Source organism: Oreochromis niloticus, linkage group LG22 (assembly GCF_001858045.2).
Source record: "Oreochromis niloticus isolate F11D_XX linkage group LG22, O_niloticus_UMD_NMBU, whole genome shotgun sequence".
In the NCBI taxonomy this organism is placed as follows: domain Eukaryota; kingdom Metazoa; phylum Chordata; class Actinopteri; order Cichliformes; family Cichlidae; genus Oreochromis; species Oreochromis niloticus.
The window spans coordinates 28,210,771-28,231,339 of NC_031985.2; the positions used below are offsets into that span (position 1 = coordinate 28,210,771).

A 20,569-nucleotide genomic window follows, 5' to 3' on the forward strand; every position below is an offset into this window, starting at 1 on the left:
AGCTTTTTTATTTTTGCACAGTACCAAACTGGCGACCTGTCCAGGCTGTACCCCGCCTCTCGCCCTATGCCAGCTGGGATAGGCTCCAGCAACCCTGAAAAGGATAAACGGAAGTGAATGGATGGATGGATGGCACTTTCATTTCTAACGTTAGATATACTAAGATTATATAAACTCTATGACTGACATGATATTTGTTTTTAAAAAAAAAACAATATTCCAATATGTTATGTTTTTTGTTAATTTCAAACATTTAATACACAAACCAATTTCGCTAACATTTGTTATGTTTAGTTATTTATGTACTTTTACGTACTTGTTTACGCTCTGCCCAATTCTGTTCAGAGCAGCTGGTTGTGAGACCAACAGGAAGTTGCAGAGTGCCCTCTGGTGGACAAGCTTTGCAACTTCAACACTCGTAAGATTGAAGGGTGTTTCCTTTGTCTCTTCTTTACTGTTTAAATTTTCATTTATTGGCAACACTGAATTGGATAAATGGATAGATGTATTTTTAGTGTTTACTTGGTTTAAATCTGACTCTGGTTTGTCTTCCCCCTTGGTGTAATTTGTTTATGTGGATGTGAACACAGTAATGATACTCAGTGAGGACCAAAATAAATGCACGAGCTTTTAGAAGTGGCGGTCTCAGTAAAATTCCAAATTAACTCCAGAGTGATTTGTTTGTGATGAGAATGTAATCCAACATCTATTGAACCAACTATCGAGTATATGCTGAAAGTTTTAGCTAAACTTTCTCTAATCCACCCAGGGGCGAATTCATACACCACTCAGTCAGACACTTTTAATAGACATCAACAAGCTTCTGGCATAATTCTGGCTGTAAATTTGAAAAGTCTTCTTGGCAGAATTGTCAGAGTCCATTTAAATGTGTTGGTTTCCTAGAACTGATTGTTTTAGAGCATCATGCACAAAATTTCAATAAGCTGAGGTCGGAGTTTTGAGTCAACCTAAACTATGCAAGATTTGAAGATCAGTTCAAAAAACAATTGTACATAAGTACAAGTTCTTCAGGTGTGTCACCACTTTGCCAAAGTCTGGGAGAAGACCCAAACTGTCACCTACAATAAGGATGTTCAAAACCAACCAAGGAAGCCCCAAGGTTCAACATCGCCATGAACTGGAAATTGCTAGAACACCATTGTGACTGTCCACAGTGAACTGAGCTTTACATTTTCAACAAAGGGTGAAACAAAGAAGCTTGACTGCAAATTTTCAGATACCCATGTGGACAAATGCCTTCTGGAGAAAGGTTTTAGTTTTAGATGAGACAACAATTGAGCTGTATGTTGGAAAGTAAAGGTGAGGCTTTCAAACTTAAGAAGATTGCACCAACTGTCAAGCATGGTGGTGGTATCACCATGCCTTGGCTCTGTGGGACTGGGACATTGCAACAAAGTGGATGGAAAAATGAAGACTAGCTCCAGATTCCTAAACTTCACCTCAAATCAACAGCTGGATTTTAGAAATTGGACCCAGTAGGGGTTTCTAACAGCACAATGAACAAACACACTCAAAACTGCTTTTGGTATGGATAATCTGGGCTATCATTAGGCTTAGTTAAAACCAGGGGATATGGTGACCTGTTGTTAGCCAAACCATTACACTGTTCTTTGCCACACAAACACCTGAAACCACAACACAAATCCACAAGAGTCAAATTATAAATGTAACATAATTCAAATAATGCTCCCAAAACAAATAATATTTAAAGGTTTAACATTAATAAGCAAAAAGTACAGATACATAAGCATAATTAAACTACAAAAACTAGTGCAACTTTATCTAATGTACCAAATGAAACTGCATAAGGACATGGTTTGAATTAAGAGTGTTATGTGTCCTTGCTTTGAGTCATAAAATAGCTGAGATGACGACGTTTCCCACAGCAGAGACACTCGTATGTGCGGTGTGCTTTGTGCACAGTTATTTAATGCAACTTAAATTATTTCATCTTAGAAGTGTAAAAGTAACATACGTCCTAGCATAAGGGTTACTTCACCAAACAAAACAAAAAAAGCATCATGACATCAAACAGAACTGTCAAATCTTAAAACTCACATTTAGAACCAGGTAAACACAGAAGAGTAAATCATGCTTATGTGTGTGTTTTGGCTCAATGGGGTAACATTAAAGTAGAACAGTTTCACATAAATATTGAGATAATTTGGTAAAATGTATTTGAAAGCAATGCAAACTGCAGCAGACTGTCAGTAAATGCTGACCCACAGACATGGATTTTAAGCTTTCACACCCCCAGAATTTAGAAATAATGCATAAATGCACAACAGTATAAACAATTAGAACCAGAGGTATTATGAGGAGGGTAAAAAAAACACCCCAAAGCTGCTGTAGCATTATTCAGTGAGGCAACAAAACCACAGACAGTGACTCCCAAAACATGAGGATGAATTATGAGTTGATACACCACTGAATGATTTGTGGTTCATGAAAGCAAACACAGGCAAACACACAGCATCTCCTTCACCCCTCAGTTCTATAACCATGGAGAAGACAGAGGAAAGAGGTTAACACAAAGTGCATTATGAGCCAAATCATTCAAGCAGTGTTGTTGCTAATTTGATTGTCAGCCATAGGAAGTGTTACTGACCGTCAGGTTTGCAGTCAGACATAAAAAGAACACTGAAATATACATGAGTCCTTGAAATCATCACAGATTTGAACGTGCAGAAAGCTGTGAACATAAGCTCAGTGAAACACTAAGAGCTGGAGGGGGGTTACAAATCCACCCCTCATCCAACAGCTGGAGCCTGCAGCTGCCATATAGGGCAAAAGGTGGGGAACACCCTGGCCAAACAAACAATTACACAGCTGTTTATTAACTGCAATAAACCAAACGATCAGCTGCCACCTGTTACTTCCAAAGAGAAACAGACACCTTAGCAAAGGACCGTCGGCCTGTTCAACTCCGACTTTCATGTCTGAGCCAAGCAAATAAAGAAAAGAGGACGAAACAGCAACTTAAATCGTGCTTGTGTGTGTTTACGTGTGTGTGCTCACTCAGCAGGCAATAGCATTTAAACATTCTAATGCAGAATCCCTGAGAGCCTCACTGCACTAGACTCCAGCATATGGTTTATGTTTTCTTTTATACATGATGCATGAAAGCTCTCCTTCCCACGCACATCCAGATGCTTATGCATGTGCACGGACACACAAAAACACGCTCTTATTGCGCGTGCGTAATTATTGCAAAAGCAGCGCGCTGTCACCTTACGAAATCTGTGTCATAACACTCAGCTCGCACTTTCGCTTTTGCGCTCCGGGCTGTTATTTTTCAGCGTGCTGCACCTTTAAACGGCAGGCGTGGCTCTCCTACTACGACCCGCCTCTTATGCAGAATAGCCAAGAGTCCTTCCCCCGGATCATATAGTGCAGCAGTCTGCAAAGAAAGTGACCACAGCCGAAGCCTATCCAGCCCTCTGAGCGGTGGGACCGCGACCAAACGGACTCGTTCACCCCCGGTGACTGTTTACCACCTGAGAGAGACACGGAGCGGAGCAGCAGAGGGAGGGAGGGACGCTCGCTTTGGGAGCAGATTGCTTGTAAAGGAATCACTGTGGCTGCTTTTTCTGTTTTTTTTTTCTTAGTGGGGTAATTGCGCACAGCGGATCCATGAAGACGCAGACAGGTTTTTCACTCTGGGCACCAGGTAAAAAACTCCTCACAGCTGACACGCAAACGCACACGTGGATGGTTTAGATAATAAGTGAATCTCTTAAAGTTTTTATTTGAATTTTATTCGGAGAGGGGTGTGTACTGGGGGGGTTGACGGATGGAAAAGCCGCATCTCCAGCGCGCCCGCTGCTTAATTAACTGATCGGCTTTTTAGCCGCAGCTGAATTCCTTGAGCTTGATAAGGAGTCGAGCCGAGGAGGAGCCAAATAAAGTGCTTTACGCGCGGCTCTTCGGTCTGAGCAGCCTCACCGGCAGCACCGGGGCTGCTACCTGCTACCTGTTTGTCCAATTAATCTATTTTCAGTCCCATTTTAATCGCCCTGTTTTCTGCTGAGCAGTCAGCGGAACATCCCCGCCCCCTCCCTTCAGTATCCTACTACTAAAACAGTGTTATGTAATGAAACAGTTGCGAAACTTTGAACTTCTCAACAGCTGCAGCAAGACTGGTGTTCTGGTTTTGGTTTGTTTTTGTTGTTTAAACCTTAAGGCGTGTGAGCGGAGAATCTTTATGCCTGAAAGTGGGTGTCTTCACCCCCCCACCACCCCTCTCTCAAATACTGTCACCTTATGAAGTCTTTACCGATTCGTAAACAAGGTTCTGGTGATTAAAGTCATCTGTTACACCTTCTTTTTTTTCTTTTTTTTTAAAGCTGGAGGTTTATTCCCTCAAAGGCAGGTCGCTGTTTACGAGGATAAACTGCATCATTATCTAATAGGCAGCGATGCATGAAAATAGCTGCATTATGCATTTACCACAGGGTCGACCCCCCCCCCCCAAAAAAAAATAAATAAATAAATGATTAAAAACAATATACGCACAGCGGTGTTATTATTTCTGATGAGAACAAGGCTCAGTTCTGATCCAGCTGTGGGCTCTGTGTGTGTGTGTGTGTGTGTGTGTCTCTGCAGACAGCGGGAACAGGGAGTGATTCACCCCGCTGCCTCCAGCCACCCATGCCGGGCATTAGCTCCACCGCGCCTCGTTATGAAAACTGGGACATGGACCACCTCGACCACTACCAACATTATTTCTACGACGACCACGACCCGGACGAGGATTTCTTCAAGTCCACTGCGCCCAGCGAGGACATATGGAAGAAATTCGAGCTGGTGCCGACCCCGCCCATGTCCCCTATCCGGGCGGTGGAAGGGTCGGGGAGGGTCGGACTGCTCTACCCGTCTCTCGGAGACAAGCTGGAGTGGGTGTCCCAGTTCTTGGGGCAGGAGGATGAGCAGCAGCAGCAGCATCAGCAGGATGTGCCGTGCAAGCTGGCTACGACCGGCGACTCGTTCGGGAACCTGAGCTCCATCATCATCCAGGACTGCATGTGGAGCGGCTTCTCGGCCGGACAGCAGCTGGAGAGAGTTGTAGGGGAGCGGTACTCTGCCTGTCCCGGGACCGGAGTGGCCGCTAAAGGGTCTGCAGTCACCTCCCCCGGGAGGGTGCAGAATGGCCCCGGTGACACTGTTGCCCTCGGCGGCTTGGCTGCGGACTGCGTGGACCCCGCCGCGGTTCTCACGTTCCCGATAACAGGCGGATGCAAGAAACAAGTCTCTTCTGGTTCCGAGTCACAGAGCGACTCTTCAGGTCAGTAACAGGTGAAGCGCACTGATGTACAGCGTGAATGGTAGCTTTTTCTCTGTGCAGTTGTGTGTCACAGTGACGTTGAACAGGTAGTTCAGTGGCCATAATAAACCTTCCACATAGTTACCTGTTCTGTTTCCACCACATCCCTGTCATACACACACACACACACACACACACAAACACAAACACACACACACACACAGTACTTAACACACTGGAACTTCCAGACCCGCCCAGTCATGTTTTATTGAAGTCTCCTTTATTTGTTTGCTTGGATCAGCGACTTTTAGGTATTTTGTTTTTTCACTTAGTCATTTTTATTACATTTTTTTTTTTTTTTTTTTTTTGCTTTGGTCAGCCATCTTGGCAGTAATGGCTGGCATGGCACATGATGATGACTGCATTGCGTTACCTTTGGTGCATGCAACACATGCTTGAAGCCCAGAGAGCGACACACCCATCCAAACATCTGCTGCTTGGCAGGGCTCCAGCAGGCCAGCTGCTACCTCTCCCTGCTCCTCTCCTCCAGTCTGACTTATGATAACAATATCCTCTCTGCCGGCTCTCCCTGACCTCAGATTTGACATGAATTCAATAAGGAGCACTTATTATTGGAACTTTATGTAACTGGGAGGGGATTGAGAAGCCACCCCCACCACCTTCCCTCCCCTCCTCTCCTTTTTAGTTATTCTGTCTAGCCTAAATTTTTCCCTGAGACAAGACCTACTTTTTCCCAATTTTGTAATTCTTTTCCTCTCCCACTCCCACTCCCCCGAACCCATATGATAGAGTCTGGTATGTAGGCTGCTATGTGATGTCGAGCTCGGAGCGTGCATAATGGTGTGTGGAATGCCACAAAGGGAACTTGTTGCTGCATTCCTCCGCTCAACAGGCTGCGGCGCCAATTGTGTCGGAGTGGGGTGGGGTGAGGGGTATTCGGGCCGAGCCAGCCCGGGCTGTGAATAGGAGCGGTGGGGGATTAGCCTGTTCAGGCTGGGTCTGCACAGTCCTGGTTTTTTTGTTTGTTTGTTTGTTTGTTTGTTTTGTTTTTTGTTTGTTTTTTTTGACAGTGTTAAGCATTTCAGGGAGAGAGGGGAGCTCTGAGAGGAGGAGAATGAGCCAGCCCGGGAAACAGATGTGTGTTTAAGCTTCAGTAAAGAGCCATTATAGGGTTACTCTGGAGAATCGTCCTGTATGCTTTTGTAATATGAGACTTGCTTTTCACATGAGTGCTGCTGAGGATAATAGATGGGGTCGCCTTACTCCCAGCTTTGTGTCTGTCCCCTCTTCTTGCTGTGATGTTAGTTACTTAAGAGTGTGTTTTAATCTATAAGAGTGCTGAAAGTCTCCTGGCAGTCTACTCGATTTGCGGGAATGGAGTCAAAAAGATTTATATTCTTTATTTATTTCTTTTAAACCCTGTTTCCACTCCAGTAAATAGAGGAACAAATGGGTTTCGCGGCGCTGGATATTAGTCGGCTCATTTTAACAAGTTGAAGAAGCACCTGAGTGCTTCACAGCCTAACTTGTCTCTCCCTCTCATGCTCACTCTGTGCACATGAATGAAGAGGGGGAATTTCCACTCAGGGAGCTGACCTAATGCAGTGATGATTCAGAGCCTTGGTGAGAGTGTGTGAGTGAGGGAGATCATGCAGGTTTCGCGAGGCTCTGTGAATTTCTTTTTCACAGAAGCATTTAATTGGCCTGAGGAGGCGGGAGGCTAAAGCGAGCGTGTCAGTCAGGCCGCTCACCTCAGCTGGCATTTTAAGTCTTAAACACTTCACTCTGTGTCTTTGCTTCTCTTTGGACTCACATTTATCCAATTTCTTACCTTTTTATTTTCCCCTTCAGATGATGATGACGACAAAGATGAGGATGAAGAGGAGATTGATGTGGTCACGGTGGAGCACAAGCAGCAGCGTAAACCTCGCCGACTGGTAAACACCCGCAAGCCGGTGACCATCACGGTGCGAGCTGACCCCTTCGACCCCGGCATGAAGCGTTTCCACATCTCCATCCACCAACAGCAGCACAACTACGCCGCCCCCTCCCCGGACACTCTGCCGACAGCGCCCGAGCCGCCGCGGAAGAGGGTTCGGCAGGAGAACGCATCGGCTCAGGCGACGCCGCCGCCTCCCCAGAACTCTAGTTCCCACCAACCCCGGCCCGGCCACGCCCCGCTGAACTTGGACAGCAGAAAGCCTCACGTGACCTTGGCCAGGTCGGAGTCACCTAACCTCAGCGCCTCCTCTCCTACCTCCTCCGCCTCGCCGTCATCTCCTTCCTCCTCCTCCTCATCCCACCCCCAGAGCTCCCCTTCGAAGGCCCCCTCCTTCTCCCACCTCTCCAGCCCCCAGTCGTCCGACTGCGAGGACACAGACAAGCGCAAGGCACACAACTTTCTCGAGCGCAAGCGGCGGAACGACCTGCGCTCGCGTTTCCTGTCGCTGCGGGACGAGATCCCGGGCTTGGCGGACTGCCCCAAAACTCCCAAGGTGGCCATCCTGACCCGAGCCACCGAGTACCTGCAGCAGCTGCACGCCAGCGACCGGCAGAAGGCTCAGGAGAGGAAGCAGCTGAAAGCCCGGCAGCTGCAGCTGCTGCAGAGGCTGGCGCAGCTCAAGCGCTCCTGAATCTGACACGGCACCTCACAAGTACACTCACAGGACTGAACGGGACTCTGTGAGGATGAAAAAACACTAATGTTCACTTGGAATAGTGCGGGTGGATTTCATTTCTTTCCTTTTCTTTTGTTTTTCTTGTTTTTGTTTGTTTTGTGGTTTGCACATTAGCTTCTGAGTGACTGACGAGGCCACAAGCCGTCATGACGGCAAGCTTAGGGACTGATGATCGCACGGGGGCATCCGTGGATCGGTGTATGCGTGGGCTTTCAGTTTTAGGTTTGTCCAGCCCCCCACCCCCAATCATGAAATATTGTCCACACTGTCGCTTGTTACGGCCTGCTGCGTTTGTTTGAGGAAACTGCCGCGACTGTGTCGTTAACCGCTGCACCGCCTCCTCGATTGTGACGGACTCTTGTTGCGCTTGCACAGCTGCGACGTCTCCCCCCTGAAATGTCTTTGTGTACTTTCCCATCACATGGCCCCCAAGTACTTGATATCCAACATGTTGACCCTTTCTTTTTCTTTTTATCTGTCATTGTCCTCAAATCTCTTTCCCTTTCTTGTTTTCTTCACACTACTTCCACCCCCTACCCCCTTTCTAACCTCTGACCAGCCAGAGACACGGAGCAGTTAATGATGCACTGTTACCATGCGCGTCTCGAGCAGATGAAGTCCCGACTCCTGCAGGTTCCAGATTGCAGCTTTTGGTATATTACCCTCTCGATCGTCAGACGTTTCAAAAGCATCGGCTTTGCCCTTCTGTTTCGTAGCATTATTTGGAGAAGATAAAAAATCTAGCAAAAATCCCAAGAATCTTCCCCCCTGTCTTTTCTTATTGTGCCATGGAGACCAGCCAGAAGATGAATGTCAGCATTCATTAGTTAACTAAGAGAAACTTTTAGAAGGACCTGATTTGAAATCTTTGCCCCCCCCCCCCCTCAAAAAAATGCCTGTAGATGAAGCCCACTGAGGTTCAGCTGTATGTTTTTCATCTTGCTGTCTCATGAAATCTTTTTTTCCTGTTGTGTTTTTTTTTTTTTTTTTTTTTTTTGCATTGATGTAATGCCTTTAGAAGCCTTTCAGTGTATGTAGACTGTCCAGTTGGATGTTATGTGTATATAGTACACTTCCTGTACAGTCCCTTCCAAACCAAAATCAGAGCTGTCTACTATACTCGCCCTAGTTGGTTTTTGTTTTTTTGGCTCAAGCTTGCTGGCTTTTCAGAGACAACTCAAAGCTTCTATTTTTGTTAATAAAATGATTATTAAAAGGAAAAAAAAAAGTCAAAATAAAACACTTTGAACGTTGATCACACTAGTCACTTTGTCACAATGTTTTTCATTTGTTATTGTTTTCAGAGCCTCCTTGTTTTCATACTTGTGTGTTTTTGGGGTTTCTTCATTTGTTTAATGAATAAATCAGACCAGGCAGAAGTTTTTATACTATATTTTCCTACCAAGTTGTGTTTCAGTGTGAGCTAATGACTGTTTTTTTTTTTTGTTTGTTTTTTTTTTTTTGGTTAATCGCAGTGGACTGGGCTTTATTGGTGGTTTATGTGCTGAAAGTTGTGTGTCTTGATTGGATCCCCACCCCCCCCACAAACCATTCAATCACTATAGCTGTAACGCTCTTAGATCTAGTGCAGGTGTTATGGATGGTGTGTGTGGACTTAAGAGGATCTACTGATTAAACTTTTAGCTGTGTGTAGCCTTGATGTCGATGCTTTCTGCTTTTTCTTTCTTTTTCTTTTCTTTTCTTTTCTTTTTTTTTTTTTTTTTTTGTGCAATCCTGCTGCTGCCTGTTGTCCTGTAAGCCATGCAATAGGACACTGTAGCCCCGGATCGAGTACTGTAAACGATGAGTAGCATGCCCAGCTTCGCCCGCTCTCAGGAAAATCCATGTAGTCTGCAGCTTTTGTATCAGGGCTGTAGACTGTGCTTTTGGAAGGGGGGGGGGGGTTAACCTGTTATTATGCTATTTGTAACAACCTCAGGAGCCACCACAGAGGAGAGAAAGTGAGCTTTAAGAGCAGGAGATGGATGGATTTGGTTGAAGAATTGTGTGCGTTTCCCCCGCTTCCTCCTTAATGCTCATTAATTCAGCACAAACCACCAGTAAACCCAGTCAGGTTTTCCCCCCAGCAGGGTACACCCATGGCAGTGGTTTACATTGTTGTTGTTGTTTTGGTTTGTTTTTTTCCCCCCCATGTGTGATGGTTACTGGTTTCTGCTGTAGCACAGTCATAGTAGCAGTGAATGTTTTTCTTTTTTTTTGTTTTGAACCTTGTCTCAGCACTTTTCTTTTTCCTGTACCTCATAAGCCTCAGTGTATGAAGAGTAAGTCAGAAAAGTTAATAAATTCCATGGTTTGACTTCATAAATCAATCGTTTGTCTCTCTTTCTTGAGAAAAACACAGAATTCAGACAATCAACAGCAGAAACAGGAAACCTATTAGCCAGTCAGTGTTGTTGCACTGACGTATGCGCACGCACTAGCGCTTCGCAACATAGTCAGCTGAAAGGAAAAAAAAACTGAATGGCCATGGGGAGGTCTTATCATCAGAAAAAGCTGCAAAATTTGTGAAAAATAGAATTAAAAGTCCAAAATTTATGACATCCTTCACATTTTCCAAAGCTGTCTAGTGGGCCAATTCTGGCCCACAGGCCTCATATTTGACACCCTTTCTTTAAAGTCTTATTTTGGGGGTAAAGCTGTAAAACTTTTGAAAAGCTTTTCCTTTTGTTAGGTACAAACAGCATTGCAGTTTTCATAATGTTGGACTTCTATACCACCACAACAGACTTAAAATAAAACAACGATGCAATCAAAGTACAGATTTGCACTTAAGCAGAGATTAAAGATCCTGGGGTAATTTGTGAACCCACAATATGAGCTCGACATGTGCAGCATCCAATTCTATTACACACACACTGTTTTCCATCAAACCACCTGTATGACTGAACAGAATCCCCCACTCCTCATCCAGTGTTTGTTCTATGCGGTCTCCATGGTAATGCTTGGTAGCATCTTCACCATGGCAACAAGCATCTTTGCTTTGCTACTGCAGAGTTCTGGCAGTTTCCATAGAAACAGTGCCAACTATGCTGTTAAATGTATCCACAAATCATCGCACGGGCATCCTGAATGTAGCAACGAGCGATCTGATTGGTGCAAAAATACAGCATCAAAGCCATCTACCATTATGACAACTTGGTTGCTGGTTAATTTGCGGAACTGGACGGAACCGGTTACTGCCAGTAAAACCGTTTAATGCATTCAGTTTAATTTATAACAGCGACAAGACTGAACCGGTACAATAATGACAATAATAATGATAATAATAATAATAATAATAATAATAATAATAATAATGGTACAGCAGTAACGGCTCCCCGTTGCTCGGCAACAGAACCCTCCTTTTGTCTCCTGTGCTCACAGCGCATGCGTGCGGTCGTCAGCTGGGCGCCGATGAGGCAGCATCATGGCGGCTTCCACTCTGAGCGTGCAGGGTGCTCTGCGGAGAGCGATGGTCCCGTCTTTGGTAGTGATTTTGGGAGCTACCGGCACCGGCAAGTCTAAGCTAGCGATCGAGATCGGAAAACGGCTTCAGGGGGAAATAATCAGCGCCGACTCCATGCAGGTAGGAACACGAGGGAATGCGCAGTGAGTCCTTGACATGGCAGCCATTATGCTTTACATGACCCTCCGGTTGTTGAAATATTTGGAGAAAGGCAGAGCAAAACGTGAAAATAAATAAATAAATAAGTAAGGTAGATCCGAATTCAGAGAAGCAGCACGTCATGCAAGGTGGTGCTGACTAATAGAGAAGACGTAGAAGGCCAGATATCAGTGCGCCAGATAGCAGACAGTAGGAAAATAAAACGTCAAGACGTAAAATATGAAACTTCGTCATCATAAGACGGTCATTATAGCATAGTTTAACAGATGTAACGATTACCTCAGACGTCTTCGAGCAGCGGAGGGGTGAGTGTTTCAAAATGTGTCTGATCTGCTTTAGCTTTGGTTTGTAGCGCCCATAGGCTGTATATAAAAGATGGACGCAACCACTTTGACGTCACCGTTTGTTTCTGGTTGCATTTTAAAACATCAGTGTTGGTACTTTGGCCCTTTTTGGAGGCAAAAGTGACCATATTTATTCTTCTAGAGGCTGAAGTGCAATGTCATCAGCTAAAGCTAGCAAGCGTAGTTAGCATAAACTGTGTAGGTGCAAACACATAACCTGCTAATTCGAGCTTATTAGCAGATAGTAGCATTTCACCAAAGCTAAACGCTTTTTTGCCTCACATACCTCCTCTGAAGTTGCTCTGAAAGTTGAGATTGTCTACAGAGAAACCAAAAGTTTCTTCATAACCACTGTCACAATTTTGTAGCTGAATTTGAGAATGAGTTGGTTTTGGAGCCAACTTTAGATCATTAGAGGAACTGTAGTTTTCTGAGGTTAGCTCTTGGTTGTTGGATGGTATTCTTCAGTAACATAAAATACATATACATATGGATCTCTGTATTATCAAGCATGAAAAATACATATAGGAAATGCTTAATAGATGTCAGGAGTTCACTCAATTATCATAATTTTAAGTGAGGTGTTCATTTTTACTCATTTATTTGCAATAAATGAGTAAAAATAAAAATCATACTTGTGTAGCAGTGAAGACCGTGAAGCACTTGTCAGAATGATATCTTTGGTTGGAACCTGTGCAGTGTTACACAGTGTAAGCATGAATATAGATGAGTCACACCTGCATGCCAAATCTGGCCAAATTTCTAACCAGGCACCAGAAAGTTTTGTCCCTCCTTGCTGCAGCAGCAACTTTACTGCACCTTCAAGCTAACAAGCTAGTTATCAGAGGGTAACACCAAAAATGAAAAATGCTAATGGAGGCAGTCAACCTTAAGAGAGTTGGGAGACAGAGTAGTTTGTTTCATCATTTGGAATACACACCAGCATTCATAAATAGTTACTGAGGATATATTGGTGTAGCTAAGGAGTGCTTTAAAGTGGAACTTGTACAATGTGTGTAATTTGAAGTGGAGACGATTAGTTAAGGTAACGCTTAAATATCATCCGGTTATTTATTGAATTCATTTTAATCTTCTGTGACCTCACCATAGACTAATCAATGTTGCATCATTATATTATAACTAACCAGTTTTTACTAAAAAAAGTAAAAACAAATATTATTCATAATAGCACTTATCATTTTCTTGACAGTTTATTAACCCTAACACAAAGCAAGTGTGGTGGTTTGCTAGTAGGCTGCAATGTTTGCAGTGGTGAACATTACATAAATGCTTAAGCTGATAAGTAGCTGTAAAGTAACAAACATTTTAACTCATAGTAGAAACGTTAGCAGGCAACTATTCATTTTGTTTTCATATCAAATTGGGTCTCAGCAATCTGGTACTGAATTCTTCGGATCATAAGGTGTACCAGATTATAAGGCGCATTAAGCGAAACAAAACAGTCAGATAAGTCAAATTTTACTCAACTCATTCTTCTTGCTTCCTCCACTTCCGTACCATTGATTCATTAATGTTGAATTCTCTCGCAGCTGCTCTATTCCCGTGTGGTTGCAGTATATTAATAACTAACCTGCTAAGGTGGATGGATTATCTCAGTTGTTCTCCTGACTGAAGTTTGGGCCGTTTACAGTAGGGCTGCTCAATTAATCGAATTTTAATCTCGATTACGATCTGGGTTTTCAACGATCATTAAAAATGACTGAGCCGATTATTAGCACCTCCCTCGTGCTTTACTCACGCGCTGCTCCGTGTGGCAAATCGAGCGCACCTCTCTGCGTTTCGAACACGCGTCACAACAATTAAGAGGACCCGAGGGAAGCTCGGAAAGCTAAGCAGAAGTTATTTGGAGAGGAGAGGATAATGGCTGCTGAAGAAAGAATGCCATTGGTTGAAAAGAGAGGTAAAACGACTTCAGTGGTGTGGAAACCAATGTTCCCTCTAAGCTGCGCACGTGCGCAATTGCGCACTGCTGGCACGGTCTCTGCGCACAGAAAATCTGCGTTGCGCACAAAAAAAATCTAACCTGAATTGAAATTAAAATTAAAACTTTAACAATTCTGTTTTGCAGTGTTAGTCAGTAAGTGACTGGCTGCTCCTGTATGGGATTAGAACGATGCCACCTTATCCTGTAGTCCAGCCAATAATGCGATTCACATTCGTATATATGCAGCCAATCAACGTCGCTGACAGGCTATTACAGCGTCCTTATGTGCCGACACCGGTGTTTTAGCTAGCAAAGCAGCGTGGCTGATGTGCACTGAAGCCACGTTAATGACAACGTGTACAACCATTGGAGATGTGAGCAGGACAGACGGAACAATTGACGGAAAACGTGTGGACTTTATACCAGTTTTTAAATTGTGTTGATAGGCCACGTAAAACCAGAGTTATGATAAAAATATTTGCAATGATTGGTTTTCTTCCTGAATACTATCGTTGTTTATATTTACTGCGGGAAGAAATGGTAAAAACGGCGTTTTATAAGAAAAACGCTCGAAAGCACTCTCCGCCTGTGAGCAAAAACAAAACCAAAAAACCCCCACCCTTTCCTATTGGTCGAAAAAAGTACCGTGTCGACCAATCAAAAAATGATATGGCAACGTGGCATCTAGTTGTTAAGAAACGGGGGGAAGTTTTAGGAGTGACGGCGGTGTTCTGAGATGTGAGAGATTTGAGACGTTTAGCGCAAATCTTGTGTAGTTAGTGTGTAGTGTAGTTTTGTTGTGTGTCAGAACAATGAGGCGAGTACTGAATGTTACAGGTGTTACAGGAGTGATACATCTCCTGTTGTCAGGCCTGCAGGTATCAGGCTGTTGTTCTCCTTTATCTCATAGGGGACAGAAATTATTTTTTGGAGTGGCACAAATAATTTGTGTGGCATCAGATTTGATGCAGAACAGCTGATTGTTCTGTAAATAGTTTGAAATGTTTATTTAAAAAAACACCTTGGCTGCATTAAAAAAAAAAAAAATAGCTGCAAAAAACTTTGTTGTTTGCCAAACTGAGTTACTTTTTTGAAGTAGTAACTATATAATTAATTGCCCAACATTGGTCATTATATACTGTATTTTGCAGACAGAGAGTTACAGGACTCTCCCAGACCACAGACTCATAATACAAGTCAGAGCTTTTTTTTAAAAAGAAAGAAAGTTGTGTTTTCAAAATTGGAGTTCAAGTTATTTTTACTTCCAATAGTGTTAACATACTACACAGGTCATGAACAGGATTTTTTAAATTTTCATTGTAAGTGGGCTAAAGCAGTTAATTAAAAGTAGTCTAACACAAACACACATTGGTGGAAACATTATGGGTTCGTGGAGTCAGACGTGGATCAAATATTGTGCAGTATTTGGAAGTTCACTAAACATAGATGTTTACATTTTTCATTTATTTTTTATATTGCAAACATTTGCACTGTAATCAGTATTTGCACAGTATTTGATATTATTTTTTGACAATCTTTAAAGCCATTATTCAATACATTGTTATTGTTAAATAAATATCGTCAAATAATCGAGATCTCAATTTCAGTGAAAATAATCGTGATTATCATTTTTGCCATAATCGAGCAGCCCTAGTTTACAGCATCCTGCCATGCAATTGCATGGCAGGATGCAATGGTATATCACGGTATATCATGTTTAAATGGAAACCAGCGAGCTAACTTCCGCTAACTTCCGCTAACTTCCGCTAACTTCCGCTAACTTCCGCTAACTTCCTGCTAACTCCGTTAAATTTAATAAATTCTGTTTTCATGGATGCCTGGATGTTAAAATTTTTTGTTACACCTGGTAAAGCAGCAATGCTGATCATTTTATTGAAGATGAAAGAATTTAGACAGTTTTCAACTCTCAGTGACGCCATAGTGTTCGTTTGACTTTGGGACCTGAAGCAGACGGAGTTTTGGGGACCCAGATTACTCTGCAAGGCTCCTGAGTACGGTAGCCGTAATGCTCCAACAATCCATTAAGCGGTGCGGCTTCATAGCTTACCAAAGTCGTACTAAAACATTTTTGACAGATTTTTGAGTGCCTTGTACCACACAAAATCGGTTTGAGGACAGTAAGTACAACCAGAATTCATACATAAGGTGCACCAGATTATAAGGCGCACTGTCAATTTTTGAGAAAATTAAAGGATTTTAAGTGCACCTTATAGTGTGGAAAACACGCTAATTCTACTGGAATTGGCAGGGACATCTATCTCTCTGGTGTGGTGATATCCCTAAGCAGTCATGGACAGGCAGTAAAAGATGCTTCAGAAAGTTGAGGGATTGGAAAGAGTCATGTAGCAACCAGAGATCATATTTCAAATTAAAGTGGAGCCATAAGGCTAACGAGTGAAACTGTAAAGTTTACTCTATGGCATAAAGCTAGGCTGTATTGTAAATGGAAAGTCCCTGATAGAAGTTGTTTTTACTTCTTGTCATGTTTGGGCCCACAGACATTTTTTTAAACTTTAATTGGTTTTGTTTGTAAAGGGACCATGTGCAACATTAACATAAATGTTGCTATTTGAATCATTGTACCCGTCACAAAAATGTTGCATAAAAAGTAAATCGCAAAACATCCACATACCCATAAGCACCAAACAGAGAAAAAAATGATGCCTCTGCAGAATCTTAGAGTGGTGATATTGCAGATTTTTATTGTCTAGTATTTTTGAAGTTTGTTTAATCTTAAGGTTGAATGGAGATTTGTAGAAATGAGTGCAAGGACACAATTAAAGATTGACTGTTTTGCTTTTACATCAGGAAATGCTCCACGCACACTATGAGCAGCTGTCGTGTTTGGGCTTATAAACAGGGTGTTGTGAGGTGTCCAGGTGGCAGCCTACTTGCAGAACCGTAGTCACATTGCATGCATTTTATTGACTTGGTGGCGTCGTGGAAAAGCAGCTATTTTTGCTGGCTGCTTCAGCCTTTATGTGGACTGCATTGCACGTGAGTAGACTGAGCGGATTGCATTTTCAGGAAAATTAAAGCGTGTCAAAAAGTTGTTATATGCCGACCTCTGATTCAGTTAGTCATCCATCCATTTTCTTAATTGCTTATCAGGGTCGTAGGGAAGGAGGGGGCTGGACCCTATCCCAGCTGTCATAGGGCAAGAGGCGAGGCACTCCCTGGAAAGGTCACCAGTCTGTTGCAGTGCTGGTGTGATTCTCATGAGTTTGCCAGCCTTTCTCCAATGTGGCTTTAAGACTGTTGTTCTGTTGGTGTCTTTCATGGTTATTACAGTCAGTATCACAGCATTGTATACTACACAGACATACCTGTTCACTCGAGTTGTTAAACTTCAAGCTGAGAAAAGGTTTGGTGTAGGTAGGGGTTAGGTAGGGGTTATGGCGATTAGAGGCTGGTGTCAGTTTTAGGGAAATGAATGTAAATGAGTGCAATGTTCTCTGCAGTGATGGAGGCACGCCTCTTTGTGCGTGTCTCTGTGTCAAAGCAGTGACATTTAAAATCTCTCACACTCGTGTCATCCCCTCACCTCTCTCTCAGCCCCACCCTGCCTTTTGGTTCTCAGGCTCTGTTACCACAGCAACCAGAAAGGCACATTCACTTAAAGAGAGAAAGCTGGGTGCTGGTTTGAGTCTGGGTCATGTTATAGAACAGAAATGCACAGAGGAGGGAAAAAAAAATCCAGCTATCCACAGATGCCGGTGTCCTGCGGGGCTTTCTCTTATTCGGTAACTAATCACATCTTCCATCACCTTCCTTCCCCAACCCCCGTCTACCTGCTTCTTGATGTGCATTGTCCTTGAGAGCGTCTGTCCCTGTGGGGAGTTGCCTCTTCCAGCAGTCACCTGGTATTGGGCAAACTGGGTTACACTAATAACATTTCAGCCCAGAATATCTCGGCAACCAGCGGCCCTGGTTGGAGAGAAACTGTGGCCTAGTTACAGCACGGCAGCCCCGTCCGCAGCCTCCACACAGTATCAGGCCTTGTTGCCTCCTGTCAGTGTGTGTGACAGCGAGAGAAAGCCGGAGAGACATGCAGACACGGAGCGAGTGAGAAAGTGGCTGCTTATGTGAGAATGGGGCTGTGTATAGGCTAGAGCTGGCCTGTGTTGTCTTTGGGATAGGAAACAGTCTGGGCTTGTTTGGGAGAAAGCAGCATTGTGCTGAGCTGGTGCATATTCAGCGCCGTGCTACGCCGGGCCCGGCAGCTGAGCGTGAATGGGCACGCTGTGGCCACTGGGAAGTGCCTATTGTCCCGTGGAGAATCGGTTCCCACACTCCCTAACACTCCTATTGTGTTCCTTCACCCCCCCTCTCCTTCCCTCCCGACCACAGCCCCGGCCCCCAGCCCAGAGTTCATTGGACATGCAGGGGGATATTATTCACTCATTAAATGAACATGCTATCCATGGCAAACGCACAAGCGGCTCGCTGTACTGTCACTGAATGAGGATCTGCCGAGTAGCATAAACCCTCGGTTCCCAAAGTGGGGTCCAGGGACCAGCAGAGGTCCTTCAGTAAGAGCATTTGGAATTGGAACAACTGATTTCAAGTTTCACAGCCTTCATTGTTCCTGTCATCTCACCAGGTGTCTGCAAGTGTGAGCTGTGTTAAATTAGGCAGTTATTTAAAGCTCCTGTTGTTGCACAGAGAGAGAACCTCAGGTGCACATGTTCACTATTAAATTATTCCAGAACTGGGTTAGTAGTTGCATTACAGCATATATTTAGCTAAATTTAACTGGACTTGATGCCCTTTTGCGTTTAATTTTCTTAAATTCCTTTTCTTGTACTGGTTGCAGAGATTAGATTGTACCATTTTTCTCCTTTTCTCTCCAATTTACAGGTTTCATTGACCTTTGATTCAAGTAAAGGTTCAATTAAAAAGGTCTTTGGGGGGACTTAAGTTTGGCTGTTTTAATTTGATCATTGATCCACTGTGGCAAGGGGATGTGTATGTGTGCACACATGCTTTCCTAAATTAAATTTGAAAAAAAAAAAAAAAAAGCCCTTTATAACAGAACCTTTATCTGCAGATTCTTTATTTATCAGGTAATTTGTGATAAATAAATGGTGCTGCAGTGCTGGCTGGTAGTCTTTATTCTTCTCTGCAGCGCCAGGTGAGCTTTTGTTCAGCCACAGTTCTCCAGCTGATGCTATGTCTGGTTCCAGTTGCGTGTCCTTCAGTTGGAGCAAGTCTCCAGAACTGAAATCGTCAGTAGCTGCAGTACAAAGCAGTGGAGCTGGAGACCGTCCCACATTGAGACGATACACTCTTTGAAGAAGAGCGAGAGGATTGTTCACTAGTAAATTTGTCACGAGTGGTGTCCTTCTCTCTGACTGGGGAAAAATAAAAATGCATAAATGAGTTGACAGATCCACTCGGGCTGCTGTTACTGGTGACACAAACAGCAAATCTTTGATCAGTTGTACATTCCTGAGAGGATGCTGAAGGATGTGACATAACGGAGGTGGTCATGGGGGAAAACTGCCGCACAAAGATCCTCTGAGAGGGAGGGTTGACTCCCAAATAAATCCGAAGCACTTTTTTAACCAGATTATAGTCCTGAACTCAGATTTCATTGAGAATTTTTGTATTCAGCTGTTATCAGTTTAAGTTGAAAAAGGCACCCTTCAGTTTGATGTTTTGTCAAGGTTTTTCGAATCTCATTGTTTTGTGTGTTTACTTTTTTTGGCGAAGTGTGGATGTTGTGTGTACAGCTGTTTAAGGGGATTGAACCGGGGGCCTTTGTTCCTTTGTGGGGTTGACTGGTTCCAACTTACCAGCAGCCTGCTTGTAAATATTGGCAGATTGTTGACAACTGCCCTCGATTCCTTCGAATACATATCCAGTCAGCGGCATGCTCTGAGTAAGAGTTTAGGTAATAACGTTGCTCTAGGCTTCGGTGTATGAATGAGACTGTGAAAAGGCAGAGCACGCAAAAGTTTCCCTCTAGAGAGGAGAGATGTGTTCACGCACTGCCGTCGCGCTGATTGGACATGATGCAGAATTCGGTTGGCTCAGACGAGCGTTTGATGAGCTGCGACAGACGGACATTTGTTAATCAAGCGTCACCTCGAGGGAGAGGATGATTTATCAGGGCATCGCTTACTTACTGACAGTGCTTTGCAAGACATTATTGTTAATAAGAAACTGTTGATATGGTTAGTGACAGCAAGGAGGCAGACTGAGGTTCATATGAAATATAAACTAGTGCTGCCTGTGTGAAAAGTACTTTGTGGATCCCTCGCTTTATTTGCCACTGCCCATATTTTCAGTCAACATTTTGTCCAGTGTTGTGATTCAGGTTTGAGATATCTGTTAGTTTGGGCTTCTTGTACAACAAACACATGGGATATTTTGTTTTCCCAGGAATATTTCAGGATATCAGCAAATTTTAAGAGACATCTGAGACATTATGAGAGGCGGACGTGACATTTAAAGAACCCTTAGTGGAAAATTGTGGATGAGCGTGTCTGTAAAGACCCAACAAGGATCCAAACTAAGAAAAGCATGAGCCTGTTGTGTTGTCTTTGCTGATACATGCAGAGAGTAGGGAAACGGGCCAAGACAGTTTCAAAAGACTGGTGGCAGGTAGAGCAGCTCGTTGTTGTCATAAAGCTGTAGGTAAGTGCC

The 20,569-nt window shown here is 43.6% G+C and overlaps 2 protein-coding genes across 2 annotated transcripts in view; both read left to right on the forward strand.

Moving 5' to 3' along the window:
• Positions 1-3,377: 3,377 nt before the first annotated feature.
• Positions 3,378-10,313, forward strand: myclb (MYCL proto-oncogene, bHLH transcription factor b). Its single transcript, XM_005463562.4, has 3 exons — positions 3,378-3,691; positions 4,627-5,305; positions 7,157-10,313. The coding sequence occupies exons 2-3, from the start codon at positions 4,672-4,674 to the stop codon at positions 7,936-7,938; spliced, it is 1,416 nt and encodes a 471-aa protein (XP_005463619.1). The 5' UTR covers positions 3,378-3,691; positions 4,627-4,671; the 3' UTR covers positions 7,939-10,313.
• A 1,035-nt stretch (positions 10,314-11,348) lies between these two features.
• The window catches only part of trit1 (tRNA isopentenyltransferase 1), a 43,667-nt gene continuing 34,446 nt past the window's right edge, over positions 11,349-20,569 (forward strand). The window contains exon 1 of the mRNA XM_013266346.3: positions 11,349-11,569. Within this exon, the coding sequence (XP_013121800.1) occupies positions 11,411-11,569 (159 nt within the window). The 5' untranslated portion in view covers positions 11,349-11,410. The remainder of the gene's footprint in view (positions 11,570-20,569) is intronic.

What these genes read in the sequence shown, in the direction of transcription:
- myclb (XM_005463562.4), top strand. Translation starts at nt 4,672, where the DNA reads ATGCCGGGCATTAGCTCCACCGCGCCTCGTTATGAAAACTGGGACATG. An exon ending in GTCACAGAGCGACTCTTCAG is followed by an intron (nt 5,306 to 7,156) that starts GTCAGTAACAGG and finishes TTTCCCCTTCAG; the next exon opens with ATGATGATGACGACAAAGAT.